We start from the raw sequence: 18,502 nt of genomic DNA, 5'->3' as shown, positions 1-18,502 counted from the left end.
CTCTCCCGAGTGAGCCACAGGCCGGCCCCAAGAATTTATTTTCTGAATTGTTTTGAAGAGCTGGCTTGGTTTAAGTCAGTTTTTATGTTTGTTTGTTTGTTTGTTTTTAATCCAGTTGTTCTTGCACAGAATTCTCCCAACCGCCCTCATACCCTGCACAGCTGTATTCTGCTGAAGGCAGCTGCTGGGTGGGCTGCACACCCCTGTCCTCTCTCCTCCCTGGGGCCCTCGCACAAGGCAGGGCAAGCAGCTGGTGAGAGGTAAGTTTGCACTGATTCAGACAATCTCAGTTTTAGAGTGCTGTCCTGAAATCAGTTTTAAGAAACTGAAAACCTTTAGTGTTGCTTTGATAATAAGTTAGCTGTTTTGCCTTTTCACATGGGAGAAGAAAAGGAGAGGGTTAGTATTAAGAGACTGTAACAAGTAGGCTCAACATGTATGAAGTGAGTGGCTCCCACTGACCAAAGTTGGATTGCATGAGAAATTTTTCGTTTTAGGTGATTGGCCTCAGTACCTTATTAACCCTCTCCTCCTTACACTTGGCACACATCTATCTGAAGGAGAATCATGCTTTTCTTTTTTTTTAGCCAGCTAGCCAGTACCGGGATCAAACCCTGGACCTTGGTGTTATCAGCACCATGCTCTAACCAACTAAGCTGGGCTAACTGGCCCAAGCTCTTTTAAGAGCAGAAAAAGAAAAGAAATTATGCCATATTTCTATGCAGACTCTTGCTTCTGCAATTTCAATTTACCTGATGCATCTCAAAATCTTACACTTAAAATTGGATTAATTTTGTACACCTCTAACTTTCTTTTAGAAAAAAGAAAAAGACATCTTTGTTACGAGGCATTCACCTTGAACTTGGGATCTCAGTGGGGACTGGCTTTTTGCTAGGCATAAACATAAGCCATCCAAGAGACTGAGTGTGCTCTGTAGACTTCTCTTTCTCTTCCTCAGTGACAGAGTTTTTGCCAATGCAAGATTTTTCCGGTTTTACTTCCTAAAATGGAAATAGATTAGGGGATTTTACTTTTTTCATCACTGTAGTTTTGCCATTTTCAAGACCTTAGTTTCATTGGTGCCAAGTGAGGCGAGTGCCAGGTGCCTCTTCATTCTCTAATTGTGGGCTGAGTCACGGGCAGAAGGGTGTGTGATAGTCCTGCCTTATCCGGAAACTCCAGTACCCGTAGGGTGGCACAGGGCAGCACACAGAAGCTGAGCATTTAAATCAGCCGGTTGATTCATTTCAGTGGAAACTGGTAAGTATTCACCTGCTTCAGTTGTGTCTCTGAAATAGCAAGTCACTACCATATATCAACTTACAAAAGAAAGTCTTCAAACTCTTTTGAAAGCCACCTGTACCACCCTAAAAGAATTTTAAAAACCATGTATCCCCCTTGCACATTGTGTACATCTTCTTTGAACATTTTTGTTTGTTGTTTTGGGTTTTGATCAAAACCTTAGAGCTGCGAATTTGACTCATTCAATTTACGGAAAAGTCCCTCTGTATAACCTAATTGGCAGAGACAGTCCTCATTATCAAGTCAATTGGCCCATTCAGTCTGGCTTTCTGTCAAATAATGCCTGTCAAATGGCTTCATTTTTCATTTAATGAAAACTGTTAAGAGTCTTCCCTCTGACAACATCTCTTCTGAATGTTAATAATAATTCTAAGATGGGTGGTAGGTAGTTAAACAGGTGGACGATGAGACTGGGAGATTGTCGTGGAACTGGTCATAGGGGGAGGTGACTCTGTGTTGTTATAAGACTCCCTCAGGAATCTCCAATTGTCTTTCTGTGTGATGCTCCAGGGGCTTTTATACCCTGGGCAATTCATCAGGATAGTTTGGAATAAGTAAAGTGCCAGTTGCTTGACTGACTGCTTCCCACTAGAGGTCCATTAGAATTTTCTCTAAACATACCATATATACCATGACACACTTTTATCCATCAAGTCTCTATTTTCTAGATTCTTAGAAGAGTAAGTTACCGGGGCCGGCCCGTGGCTCACTCGGGAGAGTGCGGTGCTGATAACACCAAGGCCACGGGTTCGGATCCTATATAGGGATGGCCGGTTGGACACTAGCTGAGCGTGGTGCTGACAACACCAAGCCAAGGGTTGAGATCCCCTTACCGATCATCTTTTAAAAAAAAAAAAAAAAGAAGAGTAAGTTACTTTGGTAGGTGATTAGCTTCATCTTAACCGGTTCTGTTGATGTTTATAAGCTACAAGTACAGGAGGATTACACTTGTCAGCTCTGTTCCTGGATGTGGGTGGTCCCTTATGCCTAAGAAAGCTAGATGTGATTAGGATTGTACTATAATAATTGGCATGTAACCCAAAAGAAACTAAAGGTCTACCAGATACTGCTGGTTTAGGTGATGCTGTGGTTTAAGGAAAGGAATGTATTGTATTAACCCAGGAGGAAATCAAACACATAAGAAAGTGTTTTAAAATAGGCTGGCTGGTTAGCTTAGTTGGTTAGAGCATGGTGCTGGTAACACCAAGGTTCAGGGTTCAATCCCTGTACAGGCCAGCCGCAAAATAAAATAAAAATATTGGCAAGATATGTAATTGAACACATTTCCATTGATCCTTGTCTTAGGGGCTGGGCAAGGGAGATTTTAGGATAAATAAGGTGTGGTCTCTTCCCTCACCTAGTTTATTATTTCCTTCCTTCTGCTTACTTTGGCTTTAATTTGTTCTTTTCTGATCTCTTAAGGTGGAATCTGAGGTCACTGATTTGAGACCTTTCTTTTCTAACATAGGTATTTCCTTCTAGATAGCTCTGGCTACATCCCTCAAATTTGGATATATTGCATTTTCTCACCATTCAGAATGCTTTCTAATTTCCCTTTTGATTTCTTCTTTGACACATGGATTCTTTAGAATTGTGTTTCCAAATATTTAGGTATTTTTCAGATATCATTCTGTTATTGATTTCTAATTTAATTCCACTGTGGTCAAAGAACATACTTTCATGAGTTGAATCCTTTTAAAGTTATTGAGACTTGTTTTATGGGCCAGAATATGTTCTGAGTGCACTTGAAAAGAATGTGTGTTCTGTTATTGCTCAGTGGAGGGTTTTACACATGTCATTTAGGTCAAGGTGGTTGATAGTGTTCAAGTCTTCTGTGTCCTTACTGATTTTCTGTCTGCTCATTCAATCAGCTGTTGATGAGACTTTCAGTGTCTAAAAACAGGATTCATTTTCATTAAAGGATTACTTATTTACTTAGGGGTTTTGGCACTGGACTGGCTCTTTAACAACATTAAAGAATTTAGTTGCATGAACTCACAATCATTTTCTGGATAATGATAATAAAATAGCTAATAGTTATTGAGTGCTCCATGTACTACTAAGAGCTTTATATATTATATAAGTTAGTCTTTAACCAACTCTATGAAGTAACAAAACAGTTGTTACTGTCCCCATTTAAGGATATTGAAGCACAGAGGGCAAAAGTAACTTAACCGAGCTCACACAGCTAGTATGCCATAGTCAGGATTTGAACCTGGAGCCTGGCTCCAAAGACCCTACATTTAATCAGCACACAGAACTGCTGCCAGGTAAGTTTGTTCTGTGTATCCAGTGAGAGAGCAACTCATGTAGGCTCCTTCAGCTGTCACAGCAAGCATTAGGAAGCCTTATCTCAGCCGTCTTGCTTTCTCTTCTCGTGTCTTCTTTTTTTGTTGTTGTTTTTGTTGGCTGGCCAGTAAGGGGATCTGAACCCTTGACCTTGGTGTTACAACACACCACTCTATCCAACTGAGCTAGCTGGCTAGCCCTTTGTGTCTTCTTTTTCTTTTTCTTTTTCTTTTTTTTTTCTCTGACCAGTAAGGGGATTGCAGCCCTCAGCACGGTGTTGTCTGCGCCACGCTCAGCCAGTGTGCGCAACGGCCATCCCCATATAGGATCCAAACCCGTGGCCTTGGCACTACCAGCACCGCACTCACCTGAGTGAGCCACGGGGCCTGCCCGTGTCTTCTTTTTAAATAATTGTTTTATTTATATGTGTATGTTGTATTCCTGGGCCATACATGCTCATGGTTCAGTTTCACAAGGTATAAGAGAATATGTAGTGAAAATAAATCTCCTACCTGCCTTTCTCCCCTCAAACCCCCAAGTGCAACCCTCCCTTCAGTTTTAGTATCTATCCAGAGGTCATCTTCATGTATAAAATATCAGAAATAAATGGCAGCATGCTAGTCCCTTTCTTCCTTTTTCTTTTTTCTTTCTTTTTTTTTTAAATAAGATGACCGGTAAGGGGATCTTAACCCCTGATGGTGTTGTCAGCACCACGCTCTCCCAAGTGAGCTAACTGGCCATCCCTACATAGGGATCCGAACCCGTGGCCCTGGTGTTATCAGCACCACACTCTCCCAAGTGAGCCACGGGCTAGCCCTCTCTAGTCCTTTTCTTCTGCACCTTGCTTTTTTCATTTAACAAATTATTTTCAGGTCGTTCTATAATAGTAGGTATACTATAAGAGCTGTCTTATTGGCCGGCCTGTGGCTCACTCGGGAGAGTGCGGTGCTGATAACACTAAGGCCCCGGGTTCGGATCTCACATAGGGATGGCCGGTTCGCTCACTGGGTGAGCGTGGTGCTGACAACACCAAGCCAAGGGTTAAGATCCCCTTACCGGTCATCTTTAAAAAAAAAAAAAAAAGCTGTCTTATTATTTTTAACAGTTGCATAGCATTCCATTATATGGGATACCATCATTTAAGTACCCATTCCCCTTTTAAAAGACTTTAAGGTGTTTTCAGACTTGTACTGTTATAAATGAGGCTGCAAAAAATATCCTCATTTTATATACCTATGATTTACCACATGTACAAATATATCTACAAGATAAATTCCTGCAAGTGGAATTGTTGCATCAAAGGGGTCATGCTTTTGAAGCATTGGTAGCTGTGCCTAAGGACTAAGTTGCTGTTCAGACAGTCTGTACTGATTTTCACCCTCACGGCAGTGTATGAGGGTGTATGTGTCCCCACCTCTCCCCAGCAGAGTTTACCAACTCTTTTCATGCTTGAATTTTAAAAATAATGGTTATATGGGCGCACTCGGTAGAGTGTGGTGCTTGGGAGTGCGGAGGCGCTCCCGCTGAGGGTTCGGATCCCATATAGAGACTGGTCCGCTCACTGGTTGAGTGCTGTGCAAGAGTGTGGTGCTTGGGAGTGCGGAGGCGCTCCCGCTGAGGGTTCGGATCCCATATAGAGACCGGTCCGCTCACTGGTTGAGTGCTGTGCAGGCGCAACACCGAGGGTTGCGATCCTGTTGCCGGTCGCGGTGTGGGCGCGACACTGAGGGTTGCGATCCCGTTACCAGTCACGAAAAAAGACAAAAAGGAAAAAAAAAATAATGGTTATGAACACCATATAAAAGGGTCACCTCTGTGAGGGTTGACAGTAGTTGGTCACTGCATTTATCTGCTCGTAAACTAAGAAACAAATGACCAAACATTCATTCCTTTTTATTCATCATCATTTACTCAGTTCAGCCTACAGACTTAATCTGTGCCTCGTTCTGGGTGCTAGGGGCAGGAGGGTCTGGGACTTGGTTCCTGCCCTCAAGCAGCTCATCAGCTAGAGGGAGATACAGAGAAGAAGTAGCTGTGATATGGTGTGCCTTGTATTATGCACAGGTAGGAGAAAATTGGATGATGAAACAAGGGAAAGTGTTGCTAGATGCCTTAGAAAATGTTGCCCAGGACTCTTGATCATGTTAAACTTAAAGGTGAATGCCATCCCAGAAGCAACCCAGGTGGTAAGTAGTTAGTTGCTCCTGCTGATGAGCCAGCTCAGAGTGGATTCTGTAAGAAGAGCCTCATCTGGAGCCTGCATCTGCACCTCCCCGCAGAACTGCTGGGCTGCATGCAGGAAATCAGCCACCTGCGATTGGAGGGCTGGTGCTGGTTGGGATAATGAACTTGGTAGTGTCGGCAGAGGTGATTGGCCGGGCCCTGCTGCAGTGAGAATGCAGACTGGATGCTCGGGTCCTGGGCTTGGGTGAAGAGCGAGGACTGCTGAATAACTGAGAGCTCCAAGTTGCTTCTGCCTCCGGGAGAGGTCTGTTTGGCGGTTGCTTTTTCCTTTTCTTAAAAAAAGCCAAACATCTGATCACTATCCACCTGCAGAAGTGAATTTTTATTGAGGATGCTCCAGCTCCTTTCTCTCTATTGCCAGCATCCGGAGAGGCTCCCTTAGAGTGAGCTGCTTCTCAGGCCAGGCACGACAGCAGTGCTAGCAAATTTGAAAAAGCAGGAAACAGCCCCTGCATGCAAAGCTTCCAGCCTGAGAACTCCCCAGGCTAGTCTTCCAAGCAGCCGTGTAGCCAGAGACCCTTGATATTGTGGTCACGTCCCTCAAAAGTGAACAGTCAACCATCGGCACTGTTTGGATGAAGATGTTGCAGATGCTGTGGCATTTTCTGTCTAGCTTTTTCCCCAGGGCTGGGTGCCAAGGCTCCAGAGAGGGGAACGATCATGAAGTCAGAGGCACCCAGGCTTCTGCTCGGGGAGACCAGATGCCAAGCTTTTTGGGGAAACAGGACGGAAGGGCTGAGGCCACGGAAAAGAGACCCACCATATTGCTGGTGGTTGGACCAGCAGAGCAGTTTCCTAAGGTAATGCAACCTCAGGAGGACCTCCCAGTTTAGGGGCTGGTCTGATGTCATTTTCCTGAAAAAACTTGGGGTGTGGGAAGAAAGGGAGGACTTATTTTAAAAATCAGTTTGGTATTGGGGGTCAGGAAGAAGTGTTAGGCAATGAAGAGGCTCGTAGATTCAATTCAGAATCTTTCTGTGGCCACTGTAAAAGCTTTATGCCTCATCATGATCACCTTGGTATGGCCATTGAGAGGAGAAATGTTGGATTCAGTAGATTTGCCTTAGGATTTGTCAGTTTGGCTGCAGAAAGCCATTTCAAAGTAAGGGACAAACTATTAGACTGTGTCTTAGCTGATCTGAACAATGCAGGGAGGACGAAGCCGAAAGGGCAAGTGAGCATGCCTTGAAAGATGAACCTAATTGCCTGGAGCTGGGGAAGCAAGTCTTTAGAGGTCGTCGTGAAGGTCACACTCCCCTTGCCTTGGTCAGACCTGCCTTACCTTTGGGTCTGGGAGGTAGAGAGCGGAGGGCTGGGGGTGGGTCCAAGGAGCGGCTGGAGTCATGAGGTGCAGAGGCAGGTGTCCCTCTGGGAATGACCATGGCCACTGCAGGTCTGCCGAGTGCCAGGGCCTTCCATCCCTCCCGATCCCCAATGAGGAGTTATTGCACCAGGTCCTCACCAGAGCCAAGGTAAGTGGCAGTACCCCCATTTCACAGATAAGGAAACTGAAGTGCAGAAAGGTTAAATAATTTGCCTTGATTGCTTAGGGTTAAACAATTAAGGAGAGGTAGAACTGAGATTTATCCCCAAATCTGTCTGGAATTTTGCCCTGCACTGCCTTGCTTTCCCTTAAGAACACAGTTTTTAATGGGATTGAGTGAGTGGTCTGGAGTAGAAAGGAAATTGTGTGTGGCTGAGATTTCTCCTGCCTGCGGTAGGAGTGACCTTGTTCCCTCCTGAGCTTTTCTCTTTTCTCCTTCCTCAGGAGAAAATCGATCAGAGTAGGGAAGGGGATTCTGTCCTATGTTTGGCACATTGTAGATACCCAAAAATGTTTGTTGAATTGAATTACTACATTTAAGAAATAAAAGTTCATTTTGCCTTTGCTAATAGAGAGGGACTTTGGATGCAACAACTTTTGCAGTCGTGTGGGCATTGAGGAGAGTCCTTAGTCTGTGAAGGGCTCTTTCCACTCATCAGGGTCTCACAATCTGTGTTATGCCTGAGATGTGCGTGCTTAATGTGCTTCAAAAGGGTGTCACTTTCTACCTTTTGATGGTTTTAGGCAAGATCAGAAATGGTGGTGGTGCTAGCTTTTGTGAGGAACTTTTATCTACAGACCTGTTTGCCTTGTGGCCTGGATTAGCTGGTTGCCTTTTAAAATCATCTAATTTTGACTGTAATAATTAACTGCTCCATTTCCCTGCCTCACACCGGCACCCTTTGCCAGCTGTCCCCCCAGGGTTTGCCTAGAGGTAGGACTTTCTGTTTGGAACAGCTCAGTTCTTGGCCTGCAGAATCCAGAGACCCACATCTTTTACTAGCTCTGTTTCCCAAAAGTGAGGTGGATCAGCTGGCTGTGTGTAAGGGGAGCCCCAGGAGGGAGACGGAGCAGTTGGGTTGGTTTGAAGCAAGCAAGAAAGTATATCTGGGCAGCGCAGATTTTCTTAAAGCAGATAAGCAAAGAATTGAAATAGTAGGAGCATTTACGCAGCATGTGTCCTTTACCGGCGCATGTGCTCTGAAGGTGTTTGGGGTTTGTGATCACCAGCTGATCGGGCCTGGCCTGGCCATTTCTCTCAGGAAGAGGCCTCTAGAATATTTTGGAAACCATACAGAGAAGTTCATGTTGGTCCTCCGGCTTCCCAGTGTCCCAGAAGCACTACTTTGTTTTACTCTCACTTCCCCTGTTTAAATATGTCTACTAGTGAGTCGGGTTGCTGCAAGCTTTTATTCTAGGAACTGTCCCAGTTTTCCCCTCTATCTTTGTCTTTCAGTTAATCTGCAGTTGGAGAAGAAAGCCATTACTCTGGAATGGGAGGTGCCCTCAGCGGCATTCAAGCTTTCAAATCCTGAGGGGCTGTCTTCTCAGAAGCTCAGAGAATTTTGCTCATTGTGTGTGTAATTGCCAAGTATAGGCAGGTTTCATTGGAAACTGGCTATACTAAGCTGTCATGACAACATGATCATCAAATGACACTGCAGCCACAGAAGCCAATGAGGTTTGAGAGCCTTAAGGGTGGGTGGGGCTTGTAGAGCCGGATGCTGGGAGGCTCCCAAACATATTCATATTTCTGGCTTGGTCTGAGTCATTGCTGAGGATGGGGGAGATACTTTCTGGTGTAATGCTCCACTCCCAAAGCCACTGTACCTATCCTGTTCTTACTCGTGGTATTCTGGCTCTTACAGGAAGCACCTGGTTTTTTTGGCGTGACAGAGTGGTAGGATGAGGAAAGCTTATGGTGGCACTGGCAGATTTGCAGGTGAGAAGTGCTTGTGAGAGCTACTTTACAGATTAAATGAAATCTGATGCCACTAAATTCTAAGGGACCGAGCGTTGCTGTCATTATTTCTGAATACTAGTTATAGGAATGGACATTGGAGAAGAGGAAACAGAAGTAGAACTATGTCACAAAATTAGAATAAATACAAAGAGCAGAGAAGAATCGTGTACAAGGCAGCACATTATGCCCAGATCTTAGCCGTGAGCTGGTGTGATTGTCAGGAATGAAACAGGAGGCCTGCCGTATTTCTTCCTTACTGTATTTCAGAAGCTGTGATAAAGAGGCAGGTTTTTGTTGTTTTTAGCTAAGACTAAACTTGCTCAAGTTACACTTTTCCAGCATGCCTGCCACCTTGCAATCTGAGGCATTGCTTACTGTAATTCTCAGTGTCAGGATTAGATAGTCTTTGGGAACTGAATTCTAGAATCTCCTTTTGGCAGCGTTGGTTTTGAGTGCTGTTTTAAGATGCCTGCCACCTTGCAATCTGAGGCATTGCTTACTGTAATTCTCAGTGTCAGGATTAGATATTCTTTGGGAACTGAATTCTAGAATCTCCTTTTGGCAGCGTTGGTTTTGAGTGCTGTTTTAAATGGATATTGTAACAAGAGCCCAACCCCAGGTGCAAGGCTCAGCCCTCCACCTATAAGCTTTGGGACTTGGGCAAACCGGGTCATTTCTCTAGGCCTGTTTGCTCAACTCAGATTAAGGGGATATCCCCAGGCCCCTCTCGGCCCCACAGCCTACAATTCCAGGGACAGAGTAATTGCCTTAGACACTAGGCACCTAGAGATTGGTTCATTTGCAAAGAATTCCCAGTTTCTGTGTGCAAATGGACTTCTGAATTACCCATGAAACCCAATAGATTAGATAGTTTATTTATTTATTTGACAGCTGGCCAGAACAGGGATCCAAACCCTTGACCTTGGTGTTATAACACCATGCTGTGACTGAGTTACCTGGTCAGCCACTACCCACCACCCTTGCTAAATTTGACTGGGTTTTAAAAAGAAAAAAAATCACAGTAGCAAAATAAAAATAAGTTAGAAACCTTTTTTTTTAAAAGTAATATTGAATATTGAAATAGAGTTGATGTTAGCATTGTAAAATAATGTCTTGACAACCACATGCAGAACATTTCCTGACCCCACAATACTGCTGGTCTGTGTGGACTTAAGAACTTTGTTATAATCAAGGAGATTATAACCTTTTTTTTAGAAAACAATTGCACTTATGTGATAATATTTTAATAATGTCTCCTTGTAATATAGAATATAGTTTTCATTTTTACTTGATATTGTTTTCAAATCTCTTCCCAGATTTGTTTTATAAACATATCATAAAACTCAATGGTACAGTTATGTTAACCAAAATTCTTTGAAAAATATTTTATTAAGAAGTGAACATCTCGGGCCGGCCCATGGCTCACTTGGGAGAGTGCGGTGCTGATAACACCAAGGCCATGGGTTCGGATCCCATATAGGGAGGTCGGTTGCTCACTGGGTGAGCGTGATGCTGACAACACCAAGTCAAGGGTTAAGATCCCCTTACCAGTTATTTTTTTTTAAAAAAAAAAAAGAAAGAAAGAAATATCTCCAATTGAATGACTTATTTACTCAGTCAAAATATTTGATATTTTTAGGGGCCAGCCCATGGCTCACTTGGGAGAGCGTGGTGCTGACAACACCAAGTCAAGGGTTAAGACCCCCTTACCGCTCATCTTTAAAAATATATTTATATATATATTTGATATTTTTTATTGGAATGACTTCAGCCATAACTAAAATGAGATACTTCAGCAGATCTCTGTCACGTAATTTAGTTTCAGAAGCAAACATGAATAATTTAACAAAGGAAGACCAGCATTTTAAGATTTAGCTTTTTTTTTTTTTTTTTTTTTCCTTTTTTGTCTTTTTTTCGTGACCGGTATCGGGATCGCAACCCTCGGTGTCGCGCCCGCACTGATTTTTTATTGGAATGACTTCAGCCATAACTAAAATGAGATACTTCAGCAGATCTCTGTCACTTAATTTAGTTTCAGAAGCAAACATGAATAATTTAACAAAGGAAGACCAGCATTTTAAGATTTAGCTTTTTTTTTTTTTCTTTCCTTTTTTGTCTTTTTTTCGTGACCGGTATCAGGATCGCAACCCTCGGTGTCGCGCCCGCACTGCGCTCAGCCAGTGAGTGGACCGGTCTCTATATGGGATCCGAACCCTCGGCGGGAGCGCCGCCGTACTCCCAAGCGCCGCACTCTACCGAGTGCGCCACTGGGCTGGCCCAAGATTTAGCTTTTATGTATAAATGTGTCTTGGGGTCGTCTGTGTCTTGGGGTCTTAGAGGGTGGCTGAACTGATTCACTCATTTAGAAGCCACCCAAGCGCCGCACTCTACCGAGTGCGCCACCGGGCCGGCCCAAGATTTAGCTTTTATGTATAAATGTGTCTTGGGGTTGTCTGTGTCTTGGGGTCTTAGAGGGTGGCTGAACTGATTCACTCATTTAGAAGCCGCTCAGGAAGCACCTTTTATGATCAAGGCAAGACGTTAGTTTCAGGCAAAGAAGTACAAAGGTTTGAAGCAATAGTCTTCTGCCTTCAAAGACCCTAATACTAGAGATAAGATGTGTGTTAAAATAGCTCCAAAGGGCAGGCCCATGGCTCACTTGGGAGAGTGGTGCTGATGGCACCAGGGCCACGGGTTCGGATCCCTTTATAGGGATGGCTGGTTGGCTTGCTTGGGGGAGCGTGGTGCTGACAACACCAAGTCAGGGGTCGTGATCCCCTTACCGGTCATCTTTTTAAAAAACAACAACAACCACAAAATAGCTCCAAAGCAGAACATTCTGAATTGGGCAGCTTAAGAGGCAGCTGAGTATCATGAGGAGGCTGAACAGGAATCTGCCTGGATAATCCGGAGCTGCCTCCTCGGATCTGCCTGCAGTGGCAGTCCAAGACCTGTTTTTACAGACTCACCATCAGATCCCTTTAGAAGGGCCAACATGTCATATCACTTGTAATCTGTGTTTCATGCTGTTGTACATAAGTATCAATATCTCATCCTAAAATCCTCTTTACAAGTTCTTAACAAAAAGCTTTTTAGTGAATTAAGATGTCCTTTTAATTTTGTTGACCCCAAATGACAGCCATCCATTTTTATCCATGCCAGCAGTGAGAAGATGTAGTCTATATGAGGAAGTGGTTCACTATAGAAGGAACAAGTGGGAGATGGATCTGGTTCTCATCTTGGTGACATGGTCTCTTCCTCCATAGCACGAATCTGTGGGGAGGAAAGAGGTGGAGAGAACGCAGGCTGGTCTGGAGAGGGTCATCCTCAAGTAATGATCACATCTTCCCAGGACCTGAGATTTCCTCTCGTTCGTGCTCACCCAAAAGGGTTGTTTAGCCTGTGATCATGGCATGCCCAGTGACTGCATATGGCTATCAAGTACTTGCAGTGTGGCTATATGACTGAGGAACTGAGTTTTTAGTTTCATTTAATTTAAAATAGTTTAAGATTTAAAAAAAAAAAGCTTCTGTATTGAATAGCAAAGTTCTGGGCTAGAGAGCTACAACTACCCTGAGCTTTTAAGTGTCTGAGCAGAAGTGGGCTTTGAAGACTGGGTCCCCTATGAGGCCCGGCCGACCCAATGGATGCATCTCAGGAGTCCTTGGCATAGAGACCTTTAGACTCGATAGTGTCCTCTCCCACCTCTATCATGGCAGCTCCTTGGTGCTTCTGAGATACCCAGATGAAGCCTACAGGGAAATAGGTTGGTCCCTAGGTGTTCACATTGCAGAGTGGCCTGGGAGAAGTTTCAATGCGCTAGATACACGTGGTCTGTGGAGGGTTCAGGGTCCTCTGGAGCAGGAGCCAGCCAGACCAATCCTGGGAGGCCAGTCGTGGCCAAACCAGCCACATCCAGGCTCAGCCAGCTGGGGCAGCTCCCCAGCAGGACGAACAGGCCCACGGTGAGGTCCACTTTCCTGAGTGGCTGGGGACCCAGCTCTCAGAGTCCCACTGTCACCATTAAACTGGGCCCCTTTCCAGCAGGCATTGATCCAGTCTCTGTACATCCACTGCTTTTCCTGTTGGGAATGATTTACTAAGGGGAGAAAACCTTTGTAATGTGTGACGCTGTATTGTATTTGGGGACCTTGTATGAAAACAGGCTGTAGGCTGTTTGTTTATTTGGAGGGGCTGGCAGCCAGTGGGTGAAGGTTTGTTTGGGCATGGTACCAATACGGGGCAGAGCAGAACCGACGCAGGACAGAACTCCTTCCCCGAAGAGTTAACTGCAGGGAGCAGATGACGTCAGTCCTGATCTTTGCACCTCTCCCCTTGAGCAATCTGGTGCCGCCTTCTAGTCCAGGGTCTATGTTCGTTGGCTGCTGGCAGGACTTAACAGTGGGCGTGTTTCTTTTTCAATTAAGTAAAAAGGCACGGCTTAAGCAGCCAATGACAGCTGAGGCCCAGCATATCTTGCGCACGGTTCCAGGCCAGGCAGCATTTCCATTCTTGACGCTGCCAGAACCTGCTCCAGCGGCAGCTGAGCAGTGCCCGTCAGCATGCTCTGCCTGTGCCTGTATATGCCACTCATCGGAGAGGCCCAGACCGAGTTCCAGTACTTTGAGTCCAAGGGGCTTCCTGCCGAGCTGAAGTCCATCTTCAAGCTCAGTGTCTTTATCCCCTCCCAGGAGTTCTCCACCTACCGCCAGTGGAAGCAGGTCTGTATGGGTGACCATGGGAAGGGAGGGACAGCAGGCATTGAGTGGTGTCAAAGGGTCCCCTTCCAGGAGAAAAGAATGTCTGAAATGTGGGAGGTTTTTTCCCAGCTGTCTTATGGCTGTACCCGGCAAAAGGTCTACGTCATGGGAATGACTGGTTTTCATGTGATCTCCAAGGAAGGCTGGAATTCTAGAAAAGGCACTTGTGGGAGAAAGATCTTGGAAAGGAATCTCCTTTTGCTAAGTGGGGGATTTCCTGAGAAATACAGGGCCAGGAGGCCTGGGGGCAGTCCGGATCCATGGGACTGTTTCTTTGAGCTGGGAGGACAGAGGCCAGGAGCACGTGGGAGGGAAAGACCAAGAGGCTTCTCTTTGGGGGCCCAGGAGCTAGGATCATTGCTGCAGAGTAGAGCTGAACATGCCCCGTGAGGCTGGAGCTGGCAGCAGTGTGTCCTGGGTGGGAAAGGAGGGGACCTTCCCACCTTCTAGACCCTCAGTCATCCCTGTGGAGTGGGAAGGTAGCAGAGATTCTATGCTGTCCCCAGTGCTCATGATGGCAGTGGAGGTCTGACCGGGTGCACTGAAGGGTGATTTGCATATCCTAGGAAGGAGACAGAAAGTAGGCCTAGTGAAGCAAGCACTTTGAGAATATTTTGAAATAGGCTGCAATGAGTACATCCTTGGCTTGTCTGTATCACAGCACCCGCCCCAAAAAGGTGCGTGGATCGCCTCGGTGACAGGAAATGGGTACCAAAGAGCTCTGTGCATAATGTCCGCCTCCTCCCTAAGTGGCATATAGACTCTATTTCCACTCCTGTCAGAAATCTGGAGTGATCACCTTATACGTAATTTGTATCACTATTGGCTGATGCAAATGTCTGCAGGAATTTAACATAACCTCAGATAGCAGAAAAAATATGTGCCAGCATCTGTCCCACATTCCAGCCACACCCCACGTGTTATTCTTCTGATCACAGGGTATCTGTCCAGGCCACCCTCCTCCCAGTGCCTTTAGTAGCTGAGGAGTCACAAAGAGCTCTCAAGTGGTTCAGGGTATAGTCTGAGAGACCACGACTGGAATCCTTTGAGAGCATGATATGCCGATGGTCCATCAATTTCCCACCCCCAAATGGCTTGAGAGACTCTGAAGCCCAGGTTGCTTTGTAGAAAGGGAATGGATTTCCTGCTGAGAGAATCGGGGAACACACGGGGCCTGTAACCATTTTCCTCAGTAGTTCTAGTTTTGGGTTCTAGATTCAGAGTGATGCTGAGTTGGAGTGACTCACAGTTGTCCCCACATTCTTGAGATTAACCTTTAGGGAGGCAGCAGGATCTGTAGGGAGGTGGCTCAGGAGTCCAACAGGCCTGGCTTGAATCCCACCCACCACTTCCCTAGCTGTGTGACCTTGCATGAATACTTAGCTTCTCTGAACTCCTGTTTTCTTCTCTGCAAAATGGGGGAAGTGATAGTACCTACCTCTTGGAGCTGTCTGAGAGGATTCAGTGGGTTGCTAGAGGTAAAGCATTTAGCGTGACCTGTGGCACATGCTAAGTGCTCAGGAAGTGTTGGCTCTTTTGTGGAGAAATTCCAGTTGCTGAGCATCCAAAACCAATTACAGTGCTAAGCAAAGATCATCTCCTAAGGGGAGGTGCAGAGTTTTGGAACCTCACGGCCAAGGAACAGGGTCTCGTAAGGCCTTCTTGGGTCACTAACCTATTACTCAGAGCTGCCCTCATTTCCCATGCCTGGTTCAGAGAGCTCGAGTTGGTTATATCATCTGGCTTCCCTGAGATCAGGAACTGGCAGTGCCTTCAAGCACATGCACAAGAATAGTCGCCCTTGGCTCCTACCCCTCCTCCAGCCTTCAGAGTGCTCTGCCTCTACCTTCATCCTGGCCACCGAATCATTCATGGGCCAGTGCTACTTTTAGGGATAAAAAGAGCAAGCTGCAGAGTTTCTGATGGAATCTGGCTTCCAAGGCCATCCCCACATCTCGGCAGGGAGCACATGGGGCTGAGGTCTGTCCAGGTACAGCGCAGCAGTGGAGCAAGCAGCTGACCCTGGCTGTGCACCAAGCCAGTCTCCAGCACACGTGGAATGTGCAAGCGCTGAGCCACCCTGTTGCCTTATCTGAAGGGCTCCTCCCAGGGGCTCCTTTCTCCTCTTTGCTTGTGAGGGAAGCAAGTTACTTTGGTGCCAGGCAGTACTCAGGGATCCAAGCAGTGGCTCTGGCGTGGGGCTAAATTGACGTGGAGGCTTTGGGAGTAGGACAGAAGTGTCTTAGCTCATCAGGCCCCCCTGCATTCATGGATTAGCACAGCTGTTTCCTGGGGAAGGGGCCCCACAAGGCACACGGAATGGCTGGTGCGTGAGCTAAAACACAAAACCTCACTTTTGTTTTCTAGAAAATCGTACAAGCTGGAGACAAGGACCTCGATGGGCAGCTCGACTTTGAAGAGTTCGTCCATTATCTCCAAGATCACGAGAAGAAGCTGAGGCTGGTGTTTAAGAGTCTAGACAAAAAGAACGATGGTGAGTGTTGCCCGGAGCTTCCCCAACCCTCCAACCCCCAGGTGCCCGCTCCTACTCATGGCCTGTGTTGTGGCAGGACGGATCGATGCTCAGGAGATCGTGCAGTCCCTGCGGGATCTGGGAGTCAAGATATCTGAACATCAGGCAGAAAAGATCCTCAAGAGGTGAGCACTTAGCCAGCCTCTGTGTTTGGTTTAACGAAAGTGTGACAGAAGAAATCCTGTCGGACTGACTGTGGTGCCCATCACCCTACTGACCCCGTTCCTCTGAACTTGGCCCTCTCGTGGCTTGAAAGGATGAATAAGTTACCTGCCCAGTGGCCCCCATCTCACTAGATATTAGGCCCCTCAGGTTGGAAGAACCACAAATCACCTGGGATCATGCCCGTTCAACAGTGGCCCATGTAGAGAAAAGACTAGCTGGGGGGATTTCAAGTAGGTGAAAGGCCAGCAAGGAACACCCCCTCCAGGGTCAGGAAGGGAGAAGGGGCTCTCCACGGCCCTCATTTTGAGGTGGATTTTTCCCCCCAGGCTAGTAACTTGCTCTTAACACTGTAGTCAGATGTGCCGCTCCAAAAGACAGCTCGCTGGTGGGGGGTGATTGCTGGGAAATAGGATGGAATAGCCCGAGGAGCTGCTCTCTTCCTGGCTGAGCCCAAAGGCTGGCTGGGCCTCAGGGACAGCAGCCTCTGGCCTCGGTCCCTGGGGCCGTCCTTGTGCCGCGCTGTGCCCATGTCCTGGTGTGCCTGCTTCACTAGCGCCTGCTCAGAGCACTTATTTGTGTTGTTTCTCCTTTCTCCTCCTCTGCATCTTCCTCTGTCTGTCTGTCAGAATACGAACGGGCCACTTCTGGGGCCCTGTCACCTAGTAAGTATTCGTGTCGCCCTGTGACTGCCTCCCTCCTCAACATCTGTGCCTGATTAGAGCGGGGTTCTCGCGGGCCATTATATTTGCATTTTTGTGGAAGGTGGGGTGTGGAGCCACTTTGCCCATTCCCGTTGGGGGCAGAGACTGTCTGTCAGAATACGAACGGGCCACTTCTGGGGCCCTGTCACCTAGTAAGTATTCGTGTCACCCTGTGACTGCCTCCCTCCTCAACATCTGTGCCTGATTAGAGCGGGGTTCTCACGGGCCATTATATTTGCATTTTTGTGGAAGGTGGGGTGTGGAGCCACTTTGCCCATTCCCGTTGGGGGCAGAGACAGCTTCTGTGTTTCCTTGGTGGCCAGGTCACCTGCCCTGGGCTCACCTGGAGGTGGGAAGTGCAGCTGGTGGATGGGGTGTGTTTGCACGTGGGTGACCGTGCCTCTGTCTTGCAGCATGGATAAAAATGGCACGATGACCATTGACTGGAATGAGTGGCGAGACTACCACCTTCTGCATCCCGTGGAGAACATCCCCGAGATCATCCTCTACTGGAAACATTCCACGGTGAGGCCCACGTCCCGGTCCTGAACACGCTTTCTCCCTCATCCCTTCACAGGGTCCCCTTCACCCAGCATCTGGCATCCCCATGCCAGGAGTGGGGCTGGGGGTTCCTGGCTACCTCCTCAATAGCAAGTCTGTCCCCTCCTCGGCTGGCCCAGCAGAGCTGTCACATGCTCCCTCCATTTCTCACTTGCCGGCCAACCTGAGTGGCCCAATGTTCCCTGGACACAAGGTCCCACTGCCAGGGTGTCCTCCTGTCCCCATATGCTACCTGTTCCTCACGGTCTATTTCAAATATCCCTTCCCCTTAATGCTTCCTGTTCACCCAAAGCCAGTGTGGTCCTTCCTGGGGGCTGGGGGCTACTCTATACAGACCACAGATGCAGAGCTGTTAGGAGTCCCCCACTACCCTATTTCTTGGTACTGTTTCTCTCTGTGGCAAAAGAGGATGTCCCCATGGCCACACACACGCTGCTCTTTCACCCCCATCAGCTGCGGTTCCACATTCAGAAATACAGGTCTATGTTGACCTCCCTGCCAGTGAGCCCCTTCATGTTTGGTTTGTCCCTTTCTACTGGTCCTTGCTGAGCCCCTGATGTGCTGAGCCCCAGTCTTATCCAGCCTGGACTGTCCACTCCGGGAGGGGAAGCCAGAGGTGCTCCTCCTCTGTCTCCTGCGGTGCCAGCCCGCAGCTTGTTG

General features: G+C 47.0%; 1 protein-coding gene across 1 annotated transcript; it reads left to right on the top strand.

The window, feature by feature from the left end:
• Positions 1 to 6,259: 6,259 nt before the first annotated feature.
• LOC103582714 (calcium-binding mitochondrial carrier protein SCaMC-2-like) lies at positions 6,260 to 17,806 on the top strand (the record flags this gene model as incomplete). The annotated part of the gene is made up of 5 exons (XM_008564233.1): positions 6,260 to 6,635; positions 16,250 to 16,376; positions 16,453 to 16,540; positions 17,207 to 17,242; positions 17,695 to 17,806. Coding segments are annotated over exons 1-5 (588 nt in total), but the record flags the coding sequence as incomplete, so codon positions are not given.
• Between the last annotated feature and the right edge of the window lie 696 nt (positions 17,807 to 18,502).

The sequence above is a fragment of the Galeopterus variegatus genome, unplaced genomic scaffold (genome assembly GCF_000696425.1).
Source record: "Galeopterus variegatus unplaced genomic scaffold, G_variegatus-3.0.2 Scaffold17514, whole genome shotgun sequence".
Lineage (NCBI taxonomy): Eukaryota > Metazoa > Chordata > Mammalia > Dermoptera > Cynocephalidae > Galeopterus > Galeopterus variegatus.
Note: the sequence above shows the minus strand (reverse complement) of the source record. Positions and strands in the feature narration are given on the sequence as shown.